We start from the raw sequence: 18759 nt of genomic DNA, 5'->3' as shown, positions 1-18759 counted from the left end.
TGTTAAATAATGTCAAAAACTGTATTGTACAAAGGTGCACAAAGTTTGAGTAACTTATCCAAGGTCACATGGCTAGTGAGTGATTTTAAATAATTATTCGGTGGATTAATGAGTGACATTCTCCAGTGTTCATAAAAGAGATTGAGACTGTCTTTATGTGGATGAGTTATCTCAACTTGCCAAATTTAGCCATAAAACCAGTTTAATTATTATTATTTTGTTATTACTGTTATTACTATTACCTTATCAAATTAAGCTGTTGGTTCAGCATTAACCAATTACTGCTGTTTATAAAGCTGTTTGACTACATGGTGTTTCCTTCCAGTTTACTATACTAAAGAAGGTATTGCTTGCTTATAAACCTGCACTACCTGGTCAAAGTACATGAAATATTTGAACGGATATCTCCTTAAGTGTATGTTCTAAAGACATTGAATAGAAGTAACTCTCAGATGATCATTATCAAAATTTTTCAAAATTCTGGAAACTTAAAGAATTTTGTGTGTGAACAAGGATATTCTACCATATTCATTTTCCTTGTATTCTTAGCCATGTTTAACTAGAAAAGATTAACTGAGAATGTATTACACAATTCTGTATACTTCTCTTAGTGCTGAAGAAAAGATTCACAGAAAGTTTTGAGTTTATAGTTCACATTAGAATGGCGTATTAACCATTATATTCCATTAAAGTTATCTAAGATGCCTGATTTCATTACTTGTTTTCAATTCTAAGCATATGCTAGATTTCAACATTTCTGTCAGTCTCTCACAGTGTTATTTCCTCTGTATGTCCTGCAGTAGCCTCTCAGTAAAATTTGCGCTCATTGTATGACTACCTCATGATTTCACATTGTTTAAGGAAAGGAACGGTAGATGCTGTTGTTTGTTGAGAACAAAAGAATTCTGACTATGGCTCCCCTCACTCATTCATTCATTTAGCCTCCGTTTAACAGATGTTTACATACTGAGCAAACTAGACACAGTCTCTAATCTCATAAAGCTTAGTCTTTATGAGAGAAGGCAAGCGTTTGTCATATCAGAACATAGATAGGAGGGGTACAGTAGTAGAGTAGAGAGCAGAGTGTTTAGGCATGCACCCGGGTGGAATGTGTGAGTGTGATGGGAGTGGAGGGAGCAAGGAAGGGAGGGAATGCGATGAGGCTGAGGGCTGCTCCGAGGCCAGACCAAGCCGGGTTGTGTGGCCCTTGTTAAAAATTCAGCTTTTTCTCATGTATATGATAGCATTTCTGCTTCTCACATCACAGAAGACTTTTCTTCTGTCTTCCCTATCTTTTGATACTGCTTTTTAACTCTTCCTAAGAATTATCAAAATATCAGACTGACTAGAAAACTCTGATATTTTGGTTATTATTGCATCTTAGATATAATCACTTAAAATTATCTAAAACTATTGTCCTTAGTTTCTTTTTCTTTTTTTTTAACTCTGCTTTTCAACTGCTTAATGTACAATTTTGGATTCCCAATAATAAAACTTTCATTCTTTTGAAACACAGGAAACTAGAAAATTGAAAACATACTGAAACTTATGTAGAGTGCTCATAAGGATAATAGCTTAAACTGGCATGTGTTAGCAGTCTTGAGGTGCAGAATTGTACTGCTCTTTTGCCTTTTTTTGGTAAATATAAATGCCGTTTTCAGGAGTATTTTTAGATTTTTGTTGATTTCCTACTCTTAATAAGACTGAAATTCTCAAATCTAGTATATATTAATAAATATTCATTAAAACATTTAGTGTGACTAATCCACACGATATGATTCTGCTTGGGGAACACTCATCCTTTTCTGTCCACTAGCATCAACACTAGGAGTCATCATTCAAAGTAACCATATGCTGTGCATTCCTTGCTATTTACTGTCTTGCATCACTTGAAATTATGATTTGTAGAGTTTTTTGGTGTGTCTTTTTAATTCCATATATTAAACAAAATGAACTAGCTGACAAAGACTACAGAAACTGTGAAATTACTTTTATATTTCTATACATTATTAACATCATCAGGTAAAATCCTGAGTGTAAACGAGAACACTATAAAATTACTTTCTATACACAGTGGCACAATATGTATCTAAATGAAGTAGCACTGTATTTGGGCTTTAGTAGGCACCCAGCTTAAATTTTTAATGAGGTCATGCTTTATCATGCAACATAATAACCAAGGAAGAATTTTCCGGTTACAATTTTTTTTAATTTAAAAGCTCTTATTAATTCTTCTAACATCCTAAAAAAAGCAAATATAGTGAAACTCTATTAATGCCATTCTATTGGTATGACATGAAGTCATTGTGGCCAGGTAGATTAGTTGGATTATTTTAACAAATTGTTCAGTTAATCCAGTCATTATTTACTTATTTGTCTAAATTGAGTCAATGTCCCAGTCTTATTGAAATTAGCAACCACTTAATAAAATCAGCCAACTAACAAAATGCTCAAATTAGATGACTTAATTAATACTTTAATGCTTGTCACTTCTTCAACTGTTTCAGCCCATTTGTCCCCACCTGGAAATTCTGCTTTACCTTCTTATAGCTGTTCTGTTTCTCATGTCTGTAGGTTCTCTTTCTTAAAAGCAAACTAGTTTTAAGAGATATTGGCATTAATATCTGAACAAGGACCTTTAAATGAAAACTTTTTCTCGGAATCAAGGTTCCAGATCCCAGGTGAGGTGGCCAAGAAGAGAGCCATACCCAAGTTGCATCCAAATCAGGATTATGCTGGAGACCAAGACAGGGAGTCAAGCACAGGGATATACCATGCAGACCTGGTTACAGGAACTTGGCTATAAATTCTAATTAGGGCAGGAACAAGGGCTATTGCAGATCTGAAGCAACTCTAACTTAATTTTGAGCTCCTGCTTACATGATCCTTGGCTAGAAAAAGCATTAGTCCCTGTGGTCAGGAGAAGAGCTAAAATATATAGGTAGGAACAAAATACCTCCAACTCTGAGATTTGGATAGGTGGAGGGAAAAAAGTCAAGATGTTTATTGAAGTTAAATGATAATGAGTCCAGAATTTATTCTTTACGATATCGTTCACAGACTTCATTCTGCAGAATTTATAAAGTTTATAAAGGAGATCTTAATAAGTACCCTACAAAGGGTTCCATATCTAAACAAGTTTAGCAGTTGCTATATTCCCTAGCTCCCATGCTCCCGTATGCTCTTAACCCCCAAAACTTGGAGATTTATATATTAAAGTCTCTGAAATAATTCATTTGACGTTTTAAAATCATTTTTCAAATGTCTTAAGCATAGCACCCTCATACAATCTGCTTCCCTCTCCCACAAAGGGCTTAGTAACAGTCCAAAGGATAGCATTTTGTAAGGCCCTGGTTTGGGATATGAACTCTCAAAATTCTTGAGCATCAATGATTTTAAAAACATTAAGAACCTTTCAACCATAATTATAGAGTGTTAGGCATTAAATGTATCTCAAGAAAAGTTTCTTGGTGTGTATATGGGACCTCTCTCCCCCGCTCCCACAATCCTACTACTTAGGAAACTTCCTGCTTGTCTGACTGATAGCCCTGCTGGGAGCAGCAGGGTCATTTTCTAAGAGAATTCTAGTGATTGGAACACCTTGGTAAACCCCAGAAGGAGCAGTTCAGCATCATCTCAGCTGCAGGATAAAACCGTTAAAATAGTTTGGACCAAAAGTACAAATAAATACTTGTATAGTCTTTAGATACTTTTATATAGTCTTTGTTTCTGCAGGTTAGCAAGTGAAAATATATACATTCACGTATCTCATGTGAGGCCCACAGACATGATTTAGTCTTCTATGTGATGGATGTCTTCTGAAAACACAGAGTTCTAACACGTTGTTCCAAACAACCTTAAAAATATTATTAAATTATACCTTTTCACAGATGTTGCTCCTTGAACTATAGTGAAGTAGTTTTAACTGTGTATTCTGAATCAACCTTTAAGGGGCCCCATTGTGTATCTGCAGTATTTTAGGTGAGTGTAGGTGGCAAACATCACACACACACCCCCCCCTTAGATTAAGTTTATGATATAATTAGCCAGGGTTACCCAATCTTGTTGTAGTCCATATGGCTACGAGGAGCAGGAAAAGATGCAGTGTATCTTAGCACAGTATTTCCTCACCTCCTTGGAATGGGGTCAGATATTGCACAGCTGCCACTGATACAGTTTGTATAAGGTACTGTCTTCCTAAAACCAGAAAAGCTCAGTTCTTTCCTTTTTATACTAGAAGCTTACAGTATCATCCTAGATGAAATTGCACAATACATGCACTCTTGTTTAAAGGAATAATTATACATATTATGTTCTCCTGGCTACTTAACCAGTTATCATGCCAACTAAAGCTTTTCAGGTTCCTAGAGAGCCCAACTCCCCACAGTAACCCAGTTGCAGTGAAATAGAGTTTAAAATAAAATATTTACTATTGCTAAGACTCTTCTTATGATGGAGTTTTGAAGAAAGTTATTTATTTGCCTTCTGATATACTTCTTCCTATGTTTCTGTTATCAATGTTACAGGTTATAAAAATCTAAATAAGAGTAGGGAGGGGGAGAGCCCAGTATTAATTCATTTATATATTTATTTATTTATTTACTTATTTACTTTATTTTTTAGAGTAGTTTAGGTTCACAGCAATATTAAGCAGAAAGTACAGAGAGTTCCTATATACCCCTGCTCCCCACACATGCACAACCAACCCCACTATCGACTTTCCCCGCTAGAGTGATACATTCGTTACAATCAATGAACCTACATCAATACATCATTGTCACCCAAGGTCCATATTTTACATTAGGGTTCACTCTCGGTGTGGTACATTCTATAGATTTGGACATATATTTAATGACAAATATCCACTGTTGTAGTATCGTGCAGAATAGTTTCACTACCCAAAAACTCCCCTTTGCTCCACCAGTTCATCCCTCACTCCCCTTAACTCCTGGTAGCCAGTAATCTTTTAACTATCTCCATAGTTTTTTCTTTTCCAGAATGTCATATAGTTGGAATCATACAATATGTAGCCTTTTCAGATTGGCTTCTTTCACTTAATAATATACATTTAGTTTCTTTCATGTCTTTTCATGGCGTGATAGCTCATTTCTTTCTAGTGCTGAATAATAATCCGTTGTCCAGATGTACCACAGTTTATCCACTTATCTACTCAAGGAATCCATTTATTTTTTACTAAAATGACATTCATTTTATTTGTTTCCTAATTATAAAAGCAGCACATGCTTATCCCAGAAAAATCAGAAAGAACACAGAAACAAAATGATGACCAGGAAATGCATAACGCCACCCACCTGGAGACAACCACCATTAACACCATGGTACTCTGTGCAGTTGCAGATCTCTTCTTCTACACTTTGTGTGCAGAACAAGGCTCATACCATTTATGATGTAGCCTGCTATTTTTAAATTTATATGTCTATTATAAGCATTTTTTCTACTTTAATAGATATATTCAATATCATGTTATATGTATAGTATTCCATTGTATAAATGTACCATAATTTTTTTAACCAGTTCCTATACTGTACATTTAGGCCTTATCCTCATTTGTATTATTACAAAGAGTGTTGTATATACTTGTACATAAATTTGCACATGTGACTGATTATTTCCTTAATATGAATTCCCCAAAGTGGAATTATTGGGTCAGAGGGCATATGTGCTTGTTAGTTCTTTGTTATGTGTTGCCGGAATTCCTCCAGCAGGCTCTAACAATTTGTACTCCCACCAGCACAGTTTGTCTTTTGTTCTTTTGTTTTCCAATTCATTTTGATCATTGTCAGATCATTTTAATCATGTAATCAATGAATAGTATCTCACTGTTTAATTTTTGTATTTAACCATTAGAGAAATCTATTTTTTCCCTATATTTATTGATTATAGGTATTTCATCTTTTGTTTACTGCCAGTCTGTAACCTCAGCTGATTTTCAGTGGAGGTGTTTATCTTCTGTTGCTTTATAAGAGCTCCTTGTATCTAAAAATATTAATCTTTGTGTTTCCCAGACTGTCATTTGCTTTTTAATTTTTGTTGATGACATCTTGTATTTACATAAGTTGTTAGTTAAATCCATCCATCAATAGTAATGATAACGTTTAACTTTCGTTGAATACTTATGTCCTGTGCTAAGCCCTTTATGTGCATTATCTCATTTAACTATGCCCATTTCATAGGGCATTTCTTAGGAAGCTCCGACCGACAGAGATTAGATAACTTGCCCAAAGACAAGTGCTACATCTGTGGTTTTGAATCTGAGGTCATCTTATTCTAAAGACCATCCTTTTTAGCTACTTTATTTACTGCTTCAAAAATAACAAAAATGACTAATATTTATTTGATTACTGTGCACCAGGCATTGTGTTAAGCACTTAAATTCCACTAATTCATTTAATTCTCACAACAACTCTATGAATTAGAGCTCTGTGAATAAAGGTGAGTTTCATGGAGGTTTGACTGCTTGTTCAAAATTTCTGCAATAACACATGATAGAACTGTAAGCTCTGTGAGTGCAAGGATTCGGTTAATACTACCTCCTGCCTGCCTTTCAACATGGATATGAGGGTCAGATGAGATCATGTGTATGAAAGCACTATCTAAGTAGGATGCTCTAGGAATATAATGTACTGTTATTTTTAAAGCACTGTTTTCCCCAAGCTTTCGGCTAAATCTTGGAAACCTATATCTGGGAAGGAAACTGTGTTTATGAAATTTTCAAACCTGGAGTGTTTCCTTTCCTCATAATTCTTATGGAAACGAGAATTGCCCATGCCCTTCTGTGTGTTAACTCAGCAAATCTTCTTTTCTTCCATTTAGCAATCAATAAGATAATATGTACTGGAGGAAAATAACACAATTAGAAAACCAGGTTTTAAAAGCAGTTGATTAATTTGAGGTATATGTAAATATGCATATATATATAAGCATTTGTATTCTATCATATTTTAAATTATTAATCATTTAAAATTTAATTTCCAACTCACAAAGCATTTACTCATTTTTTACAATTTAATCATTTACATCTACCAATTTAGAATATGGTAGTTGGCCATCCTGTTCTTTCAAAAAGAACCTGTTTTCATGTTTATACCTTGATTCTAAAAAATACCTAACAATTTATTGCTTTTTTTCCAGTTTAAGCCACAGCATATTTGAAATATGTGTATGTGTGTTTAATTTACATGGAAAATATAGTTCATCAGATTCAAATATCTAATTCTTGAAGATTTTTGGTAACCAAACTTTAAATTTCTTTAGTGTCAAATTAGAGACATAAAATGTATGTGTAATTTCTGTGTATTTACTTTGGTCATCATGAGCAAACCTCATTTTTTACACAACTTTAATTTTATCATAATGTTTATCTTAGTTGCAAAAGTAAACACAGTGGTGGTTTTAAAACGAGATAGGTTTTTATTAGCAGCACTGTGTGTTTACCTAACTGTTCAGACTGTGGCTCTCACTTTTCTTGCTGCATGTTTTGATTAATGGCCCCCTGGACTTGTTCCAGAATATACTGATTATGGTCAGTGCACTTCAAAGATGATTTATTAAATTGTGTTTGCGACTCAAAATAATTAAGTAGAGATTGATCATATGCATTATTATAGGTTTGCCAATAAAATCAGCAGATACCTTTTAAGATAAAGTTTGCCTGAGTGGATTTGCCTGAGTGGATTTTTTTTAACTATACAGAAAGGACAACATATTAATATTTTTTAAATATATTCCATATTAACCACAGCTTTATAGCCTTTTAAGCATGATTATTAAATGTATCAGAGGCTTAGTCTTATAAGTGCATGTATTTTAAGTTCTATTTTAACATAATTTCAAAATAACATGTTTCAAAGAATATTACAAAGACATTTAAATAAAGTATTTCCATATTTATAACTCACCCTGGGAACAACCCTTACTACAATTCCCTCAGGCTATTACATGCATTTAGATTTCAAATTACTGACAAGCTTGGATTTCTGTTCTAAAAAAATTTTAATAGGAAGCTGTTATAATTTTTCTGTGTTTTAGGTCAAGGGAATTTATCATGTATTTCATACATATATTAGGCTCCTATGGTTTGAAAGACTTTCTTACATAAAATTTCTCTAAATTTGGCTTGATAATAGTTATTGTTTGAGGCATTTTAAGTACTCTACCAATATAGAATAATGTGTAAATATTCATTATGCCTGGTCAGAGAGGTTATTAATCAAAGAAAATGACTCCCTGTTCATAATTTATAGTTCAATATGGAAAGAAAATAGGTATTGTCTTTATTATTTGGTATACTATATTCAAAATTTACATTTTAATAGTGAAATTCTATAACTTAAGTCATCTACTATGATATACAACTAAATGTTAAATAGGTATTTGGTTTGTAATAAAACATCATAAAGTGAAACAAAATGTTTTATCACAATAGAACTGAAGAGTTTTGTGTTCTAAGCTTTATATGCAAATATAAACTAGTTATGTCAAAATAAGAAGATATAAACCCACAAGGAACTGAGATGTTGGCAAATGGATTGAAGAAATCAAACATGAGAATAAAAAACAAAAAATTAGAAAACCTAAGTAAAGAAATTAAAAATATATTATGATCCATAAATATTATTCAAATATTTTGTTTGTTTTTGGTAAATAATTACTCAAGGACAAAGAGCACAGACATGCTTTGTTTAAACATCATTATTTAAAAATATTGTTAGTAAAATTTTAGGACATATACTTTGTTTAATTGAAAATCTTTTGCAGTAATTTTGTTTCTAAACAATTCCTAAAAATTATAATTTTCTAGATCAAATTTATTCGTGTGACTTTTAAAAATGTTATTTTTATAATAAATGGAGATAAAATGTCAGTGTATTGAAGAAAACAATGTTGTTATTACAGGCATTATTGAGTGCTTACTCCTGCACACCCACTTTTAGAAATACGAATAAAGAGCCTGGCACAGGCCGTGTCTGTCTTCAACAATTTTTGTTTATGAAATAAAATGGTAAAGGAAAATTAATCAATAGCACACGTGTATCTTTTCCTTTTTGGCCACATTGTATTTCCTGTATGTATACAACTAAAATGTGCCAAATTCCGTAATAGGTACAAGAACTATGACATTTCAGGGGAGGGGGAATTGATATTCTGTTTGGAGAACTGTGGAATAAGGAGATATGATTAGATCAGAGAAGGCTGGCTAGAAGGAGGTATTATTTGAATTTGGCTTTGTAGAGGCATGGGGATTTCTAGAGACATAAAGTGAAGAAAGATAATGGGGAGACTAATAATTGAACCCAGTCTCCAGACTCCCCTTTCTTCTTTTAATAATAGAACCCCCTTCTGCCACCCCATGCATCCCCAAATTATAACAGGGCACATGGCTGCCAATCTAGAGGCTACATTTCCCAGCCTCACTGGCAGTGAGGTGTGGCCGTGTGACAAAATCCTTGCCAATGGGATGTGAACGGAAATGGTATGTGCAATTTGGGGATCTTGCCCATAAAATGATTGGGCATACATTCTCCTGTCTCTTTCTCCCTTCTCGGCCCATCTTCTACCTAGCATTTAAGGAAAACGTCCTACGAGATGGCAGAGCAACAGGAGAGAAGGAGTCATAGTCCTTGGACAATCTCATGGAGCAGGGCAGCATCTCCACCATGGACTACCTAGCTACCTCTAGATTATTGTGTGACAGAGAAATAACCGTCTAGCTTGGTTGAGCCATGGTGCTTTTTGGGTTTCTTTGTTACAGAAATTTGAGATATCCTCTAACTAGAAAGAAGGGCTTTCCATTCCTGTCAGGGGAACAGAGTACATGAGTAAATGCCTGGAGGAAGAGTCTGGAAGATAGGGGACTAGTGACCATATCCTGAGGTGCATAGAATGTAAATAAAGCTGGCCAGGTACACGGAACTCAGATCACAAAGGGATTTCAATGCTAAGCTGATTTATTTGGACTGTTTTATGAATGCAACAAGAAACTGTCAAAGATTTTGAGGCAAAGAATGGTGTAATAAAGAGTGCTTTGATAAAATTTCCCTGGAAACCATATATTTGATAGAGGGAATGTTTGCAGATCTGCAGTGAAGATAGGAGGATATTACAGGAGTCCAGGAAGAGTTATCTGAAGAAGGATAATGATTGTAAATGTGAGTGTGATTGGAAAGGAAAGGAAGGGATGGATTGAGAAACACTTAAGCTTGCTATCCTCTTGCTATCAAAGACCTGGGAAGCCTCCTTAGCCATTGAAAGCTATTTGTTAAACATGGTCTTTATCAAAGTAAGTCATCTGTCTTACTTCAGAAATCGGCCTACCACAAAAGCTGCATAAACAAAACTTGGTGGTCATGGGCATTGACTTCCCAAAAGACCAGAAAAGTTTCCTTTTCCAGACTGGCATATTTATATACTCAAGTATTTAGATATATACTACATTAATATTATATTATTTTACTTCATTTATGTAAACTTTTAACTTAATTTAGCATATAGCTGTGTTAATCAGTAAGCTCTCTTCAAATCATGCTTTAAGAAAGGTTGTCACTCTGGAAGGTGAAGTACTATAGTCTCTGAAAACCTTCCTTGATGTAGGGGCTCTTATTAGCTCCAACCACAGAAATATTCCTTTTGGACATATATTTTCATTTCAATCTGACGTTATAAGGTTTCTCTTGCTTGGAGATATATGATATTCTACTTATGAACTACAGAGAAAAATCAACTTTTTCACTGTCACAATCTGTTATGGATTTTGTAAAGTGTTTTGATTTTATAAAGTGCTGATTTTATAAAGTGTTTTGCCTAGGGCCAAGATATATGACTTTCTAGAAATTTCCAGACCATAGGAGATAACATAGGAATTGTATTCACAAATGAATTTGGCACACTAATAAAGTTATGAGATATTGGTATAAAACCAAACAGCTCTGTATATCCTATTTCAAGGAAACCATGAAAATAATAATTTTTTATTTATTCAAGTTTATTTTTGGTTTAGCAAGAAATGTTACTATATAAAGCATAGAAACTGTTAGAGAAAACATTTCATTTGTTCTCAACTGCTAGTGTGCAAGTAGGACAAATGAAAATCTCAGTATTCTTATTGAATAATAAGATAGTCTTTCAGGTCTAAAGTATACTTTTGGAGTCCTCCACATAAGCTGTTAGGAACATATACCAGTAACTTGTAAAGGAGGAAAATAAACCCAGCATAGGAAAGAAGATTTAGCATTAGAGATTACCATTAGACATTGGTTATAGGCCTATGCCTTTGATAGAGTGGAGTGATGGAGTACCTTCTGTGTGCCAGGCACTGTGCTTGGTGCTGGGGCTACAGCACCAAACGAGATAGACCAGGTTCTTCCCCTCTGTGAGGATATGATGTAGTTGCAGAAACAGACCAGTAACTAATTACAGTACAGTGTGATAATGAAGCCACGTGGTATAATAGTTCCTGGTGCACTTGGAGTGCTTAACTAAAACGAGTACTAGAGGTAGGCAGAAATAACACAAAGTAAAAATTATTACCTTTTTTCATTAATGAAGGATGGACACACAGATAAGTGACTGAAAATGAGAAAATATATTACGTTTGATAGAGTTCAAAAGTTAACCTCCAAAATTGGGGATTCAGTACAAAGTGACAGTTATAAAAAAGAAAATATTCTGAACTAGCATCATACCTGGCACACAGTAGGTACTCTGTAATTATCAAGTAAATGAAACAGTGAATGGATCTTATCTATAATGAGGTAAAGGAAATATTAAGTGGATTTCACCCAGCGGCGCCCTCCCCTTCTTGGTAAGTGGTACGACTCTCTAGACAGCTGTACCATCTACAACGAAAGCCTGAAATTAAAAGTCATCCTTAACTTCTCCCCTTCCCTCACCCCACATCCAATCCATCTGCTGGTCTCATACTTTCTGTCTCTAAAATATCTCTGGGAACCTAATCACTTGTTGTCTACTTCCACTGCCACTAACTTAGTCAAAGATGCAATCATCATTTCCCTGGATGACTGCAGCCTGCTGGTCTCCCCATTTCCACTTCTCCATCCTCTAATCCATTCTCTATATAGTCAACTTCTGAAAACAGAAATCATATTATGTCTTTATACTCCTCCCCATCTCTCCTAACTTCCTATACCTTCCCTAAAATATTCCACTGGCTTCCCATTGTACTTAAAAGTTAAACTCATTACCATGGGTGACATGTTCTGAATGACCTTGCCCCTGCCTCTTAAAACTAATTGTGTGATTTATTCATTTGTTTAACAAAGATTTTGGAACCATAGACATATACAGTCTATTCTCATTCACAGTAGTTATACTCTATAAAGTCACTGTGAACATTGAATTAACAAATACTGAATCATTGTCCCTAGGGGGAGTAGAGGGTTAGGTTCCTGGAGCCTCTGGTCACATTTTTGTCAAAGAATAAGTACATAACCTGGTTTTATATATGTTTGTGTTTAAAGACAGCTTTTTTTTTTTTTTTTGTGAGGAAGATCAGCCCTGAGCTAACATCTGATGCCAATCGTCCTCTTTTTTGCTGAGGAAGATTGGCCCTGGGCTAACATCTGTGCCCATATTCCTCTACTTTATATAGGATGCCATCACAGCATGGCTTGACAAGCGGTGCATCGGTGCGTGCCCAGGATCCAAACCTGTGAAACCTGGGCTGCCGCAGGGGAGCGTGCACACTTAACTGCTGTGCCACGGGGCCAGCCCCCGAAAAGACACCTTATTTGATATATATTGTTGATTCATTAACATTGAACTCGTGGCCAACAGCACTATAACTCACACCTGAATAAAGCTTATCAAGCATACAGATTTTCTCCTGTAGGGTACATCACAGCCTTTTTGTGCTTAGGAACACTAGACAGCACTTCAGCACTGTACTTGAGGGCCATTTTAAAAAGCAAAATCACCAATAAAAAGCACAAAAATGCAAAAAACATGGCACTAAATATACTGCAAAAAGAACACTTATGTATAGTATGAGAGACAAAACCAGAAGGCACTACTCTTGTTCCGTTTCAGCTGTGCACATGCACTTCAGGGACTCAAATTTTTCACTGTTCTATGCATGTGCGTGTCCTCAAATGACTGAGATAGCACCTGATGTGTAGATTTTGGGATTACGAATAAATTTTAGTGAGTAGGCAAATATGGAAATACAGAATCTGTGAATAATGAGAATCAACTGTAGTTAGCATTTAAAGCGATGAGACAGAGGAGATCGCCCAGATTCTAAATAAAGGATACCCAAGACTGAGCCCTAGGACATTCCAGGATTTGGAGGTCAGGCTTTACATACATCACCAATTAGAGGCCAAGCTCTGAGGAAGAAAGACTATTAGGGTCAGAGGAATATAAGGTAATTATGATTTAATAGAAACTAAAAGTATGTTTCAAGACGGAAGGTCAACTGTCTCAAATGCTTTTGAGAAATCACCTACAATAAGGATAGAGAAGCTATTGGGGTCTCAGGGGAGTCTTGAGAAGACGGATGGCCAGTTAGAGCAGAATGAGGTGAGAATTAGAATACACAGAATATGGATAAAACTTTCAAGAAGCTTTGCTTTAAAAGTGAGCAGACAAATGAAGAAGTAGCCAGAAAGGGCTGTAGGCTCAGGGAGGTTTTTGCTAGCTTATTTAATATAGGAGGTAAATGAATGTGTTTTTATGTTTTTGTTAATGACCAAGTCAAGTAGAAAATATAATTTTGACCAAGTCATGCACCATTTCTTGGCCTTAGTTTTTGTCTCTGTAAAATGAGGGACTTAACCAGATAAAATTATCTTGATTCACTTTATGTATAAGGGAAACACCACACTATAGTGATTTAGAGTGTGGATTCTGAAATCCAACTGCCTGGGTCTGTGTTTTAGCTTCACAACTTACTACCTGTCAGATTTTAGACACCCCACTTTACCTTCCTATGCTTTGGTTCCCTTATCAATAAAAAGGGCAGTAATAGTACATACCTAGATTTGTGGGAATTATGAGATAGTGCATGTAAAATCCTTAGCATAGTGCCAGGAACATAATTAGCACTTGATACATGTTAACTGTTTTTTATTATGTATCATTACTGCTTTTATCATCCCCTCTCTGAGATGCTCTCAACTGTGAATCCCATATTTATATCACATGTTCTTTCAACTCGCTCCACATGCTCTATAGAGAGAGTAGGAATGTTTTCTGCCATTTTTTGTAATACTGTTATAAACAATGATAATTTCTATTAATGAGCCAGTGGGAAGTCTCATATTTAAAACGAGATTCTTTGGAGGAGAGTTTTTCTAATAAAACATTTATTGAACAAATATTTGAAGGCCTCATATTTGCCAGGCACTGTTTTAAGTGATACAGTGGTGAACAAAACAAAGTCCCTGTTTTCATGGAGTTGAAGTCTTAGTCAAAAAAGAGAAATTTTGAACTCATCACAAATTTCAGTTCCTTTTCCAAGTCCTGTAGCATATGTCTTTGACAGTTTAGAAAAGCGTGTTTTAAAAAAAACAGAAGAGGAAGAAATATTTTTTGAAAGAGACAAATGGAAGAGGAAGAAGGGGAGGAAGGAGAAAAAGAAGGAAAGAAGAAAGGAAAGGAGTGAGAGAGTCTCAGGACAATATGATATAAAGGTGAAAAATTTATTTTTCTGGTTGTCTGGGCTCTTGTAAATATCTGCCAAATCCTCCCTGGGAGATTTGCTATTAATAATTATTACTCATGATTTAAACTTGCTTTTGTTATTTTAAAAATAATTTTCTTACTTATTAATCTTAAGGTTCTCTAGTCAGTGATGTTTGATAATATATCACATATAACTATTATATTTAAATTCATCTCAGAGTTTAGGCCCACATTTGTTGAGTACCAGGCACTGTACCATTCCTTTTTCTCAAGGAGCTAGCAGGTAAGGCAGATAGGTAAAAAGAGAATTTCTACATAATAAGATAACTTTTAAAATACAGATATACACAGGCTACATATAGGAAAAGAGGAGGGATTTTATTGAGCCCGTTTAATCAACTGCTGACTCAGATGCATTCCTGGATTGTCTTTCAGAGGCACCATTCTACCTTGTTTTGTCAGTGAAACCCAATTGAAATTTTCTTTTGGTTAAAGTCACCTGAAACTTTGAAAACTCTCATTTCCACTTATATTATATTTCTATTATATAATTTTCTACTGTCTGATGCATTTTTGTTTAAACTTCAAAATTATTGTAATCCTATCCTACATTTCAAGTAATTTATTATGATAGGGCATCCAATCCAGTGACTCATTCACTCTGAATTTTAGGGATATAATAGATCACTGATTTACTCTAAGAATCTTAACTTTATTACTTATTACACTCCCATTTGGATTCCAAGCAATAAAGGAAGCACTAATGTGGATAATCTAAAGCAGCAGACAATAATTCTTATTCTTCAGACTATTTTCTTTTTATTGTGTCCACTTGTTTCAGGTAATTATTGTGTTAGTATTGGAATGGAATTTATTAATTAATCCAAAATATATGGCCGTGTGACCTTTACATAAGTGTTTTGTGGGACAAACAGCTTATTGCTTTAAATGAAAGCCCATTTCACCTGGTAATGTCCATCCATTGGTTCTGTGTTCTGTGTCATATCGGCTAAATCTTCTACATTAAAGCCTCTCATATACAGAGGAGTCATGTTATAAGTGTATCTAAGTTATGCATATTCAACGTGCATTCTCCATCTTCCTCTCCTACCATAAAAAGGAGAGAGCGAGAGAGATAGGAAAAAAGAACAATTTAAATACTTCTGGGCATTCTGCTCAAACATATGCCTGGGAGTGAGTATAAAATGGGAAACATATATCTCCTCTTGCCCTATCTGTCTGATTTCTGATTATCCTTCCATAATGTTAACAGCACCTTTAAAGATAAACCTTTTTGATACAACATGGCCACTAAACACAAGGCAACTACTTTGCTTTTTCTCCTGCTTGCTGGAAAACAAATAGCCATTTACAAAATAGAAGGAAAACCCTGTGGTGCTGGACCAACTGAAATTGGTATATCATACTGGGGTATAATATTTTCCTAAGGATTTTTCAGCATAATTTAATTTCCATTTAAGACCTACCATTAGAACCCAACCCGTAAATAAAATATGACTCCATTTAATATAGAGACCATTTCATCCTCTGAATCATTTTTTTCTGTAAGCTAAAAGAGCTTAAGTTTATCAGCGTTCCCCAAATATAGCATGGTTTTCACCCGGTCAGTCTCTTGGTTGGAGTTGCTTTTCACTGAATACAAATAGTTTGCCAGTGTTCCATTCAAGTCCTGTCACCAGAGCCTGCTTATATCTCAGATGTGGTGTGATCTATACAGAGAATAATGGAACACCACACTTCTGTTAATGTGGGGTGTTCCCTTGTTGTTACATCTTTCATTCCTGAGATATCATTAATTTTTTTTTTAAAACCTACTTAAAAATATAAGTACAATGGTTCTGAATTTCCCAAACTTCAGTTGTGCATAGGCCACCATTTGTGTTGTATCTGAGTTTCACCACCTACCTCCACAATTTTTGCCACTTGTTGGTAACACTTGCACTGTGAGTTATCTATTAAATCATTTCACTTTTTAAATTAAATAAGCTTATTTAAAGAAGAAGCTACACTTTTTTTATCATAAATGGAAAACCAGTATCACTTGAAGGTAAATGTAAAATTTAATACAATATGAAGTTAAAATACAATTAAATATGATAGTGTTACCTGAAGACTCTGCACGTAAGTACAATTCTGTCTCTATTAAAAGGCCAATTAGCCATTGTCTCTTTGAGAGCAATATCACTAATTTTATAGTTGTAGAACCTGCTGCTGCTCCTCAGTCAGGACTCAGCACGTAACTGTCTTGTAAGGGCATGCCATAGAGTAGAGAGTGAGATGTAGATTTATGTCCTAACTCTGACGGTTGCTGTGTGATTTGGGCCAAGCTGCCTGATCACTCTGAGGCTCAGTATTCTAATTTCTAAAATGGGAATAACACCCACTTCATTAAAATTAATATTAATGAGATGACAAATATAGTGTGCCAGGCACATGGTAAATGCTCAATATTTGTTATTACTGTTGCTCTTGTTCTTGTTCACTTTATTTTCCCCTTCCTATGTCCAGCTGTCTAGGTTTGTTTTGTTTTTTCCCCTCCGCCAAGCCCCAGTGCATGGTTGTATATCCTAGTTGTACCTCCTAGTTCTTCTACATGAGCCGCTGCCGCAGCATGGCAACTGACAGATGGGTGGTGTGGTTCCACAACCGGGAAGTGAACCCAGGCCACCAAAGCAGTAAGAGCGCTGAACCTTAACCACTAGGCTGTCAGGGCTGGCTCCCAACTGTCTAGGTTGAATGCAAATTGTCTTCCAAGTCAAGTTAATTTCTTGTGGTAAAATTATACTTTAAAGCATTTAACTTGTATTTTATTATGTTTAATAATTCATAATTTAATAATTTTTATCATTAGAAATCCCAGAATAATTATGAAGTGGCCAAAGGTGAATTTAGAAGTGTTATGTTATGTAACATTAGTACCTTGCTTGCTGATACCATGTACTTTGTGCATACTCAAATCATAAATATTTTTTCAATACATATTTGCTGAATACCTAGCATGAGCCAGGTGCTGGTCTAGGCACAGATCTAGGCACAGAGGGTATGGCAGTGAGCAAACAGCTGACGTTACATTCTAGTGGTGTGAAACAAGCAAAAAATAAATAAGAACACCTCAGATAATAATGAAGAGATATGCAGATAATTAAAAGAGGGTGATTTAAAAGATAGGATGAGGTGGTTCCTCTTTATATAGAGTGGTCACAGAGGGTCTCTCTGAGGAACTGATATTTAAACAGAACCTAAATAACAAGCAGACATCCCTGCAAAGACTGGGAGAAAACAAGTAATGCAAAGGCCCTAAGGAGAGCCAAGCCTGGCAGGTTGATGGCACGGAAAGATGGTCCATATAGGGGGAAAGAGAAGAGGTGTGTGATATAAATATGTGGTCAGGGAAATGGATAGGGTCATATCCTGCAGGGCTTTGAGGGCCAATATTCCTTAAATGTTATTCACAGTGAAATGGTGGATTTTAAGGATGGAAATGACATGGTCTGATGCTTGTTTTAAAAGATTGCTATGACCACTGTGTGGAAAATGGATGTGGAGTTGGGGGTTAGTGAAAACAGATCAGTTAGGAGGTTTTACAGTAGTCCAGGTGAAAGTTGATAGTGGCTTAGGCTATTGGGGGAGATAGTGAGGAGTTCCTAGATCCTGGGTATGTTTTAGCAGTAAAGTTGCCAGGAGTGACTGCTAGGTTTGACTTAGGAGAGTAAGGGAGAGAGGAGAAGCAGGAAGATTCTATGTTTTTGGCTTGAAAAACTAGGTGAGTGGTGCAGTTTTCAGACATGGGAAGGACTAAGCAAGAAGCAGGTTTGCAGAACAGAAAAATGAAAAATTCTGTTTTGGCTAGGTTAAGTTTAAAACTTAGCAGACATCAAAGCAGAAATATCAAGATTTATGAGTCTGGAGCTCCTGGGAGAAGTGAGGTCTGGAGATAAAGATTTGAGAGTCCTAAACATTTGGGATTTATGGCTGTGATCTTAAAGTGAAAACAGTCAGCATGTATGGGTGTTTCTCTTCAATAGTGTTCCTAATGGGGAGCTGTGAACAGCAAATACGGGAAAGGTAAAGAGAGAT

The 18759-nt window shown here is 35.3% G+C and overlaps 1 protein-coding gene across 6 annotated transcripts in view; it reads left to right on the top strand.

The window, feature by feature from the left end:
• The window catches only part of XRCC4 (X-ray repair cross complementing 4), a 234099-nt gene that overhangs the window by 144877 nt on the left and 70463 nt on the right, over positions 1-18759 (top strand). For 4 of the 6 annotated variants that reach the window (XM_087430086.1, XM_087430085.1, XM_087430084.1 and 1 more), the window contains one exon: positions 5235-5442. The exons of the other annotated variants lie outside the window; for them this stretch is intronic. In XM_087430086.1, coding sequence (XP_087286212.1) covers positions 5235-5427 — 193 coding nt within the window. In that variant the 3' untranslated portion in view covers positions 5428-5442. Of the gene's footprint in view, positions 1-5234; positions 5443-18759 lie in introns of those variants that run through there. 6 annotated transcript variants of the gene reach the window in all.

The sequence above is a fragment of the Ceratotherium simum genome, chromosome 4 (genome assembly GCF_057802395.1).
Source record: "Ceratotherium simum simum isolate JZ-2026a chromosome 4, ASM5780239v1, whole genome shotgun sequence".
NCBI lineage: Eukaryota > Metazoa > Chordata > Mammalia > Perissodactyla > Rhinocerotidae > Ceratotherium > Ceratotherium simum.
Note: the sequence above shows the minus strand (reverse complement) of the source record. Positions and strands in the feature narration are given on the sequence as shown.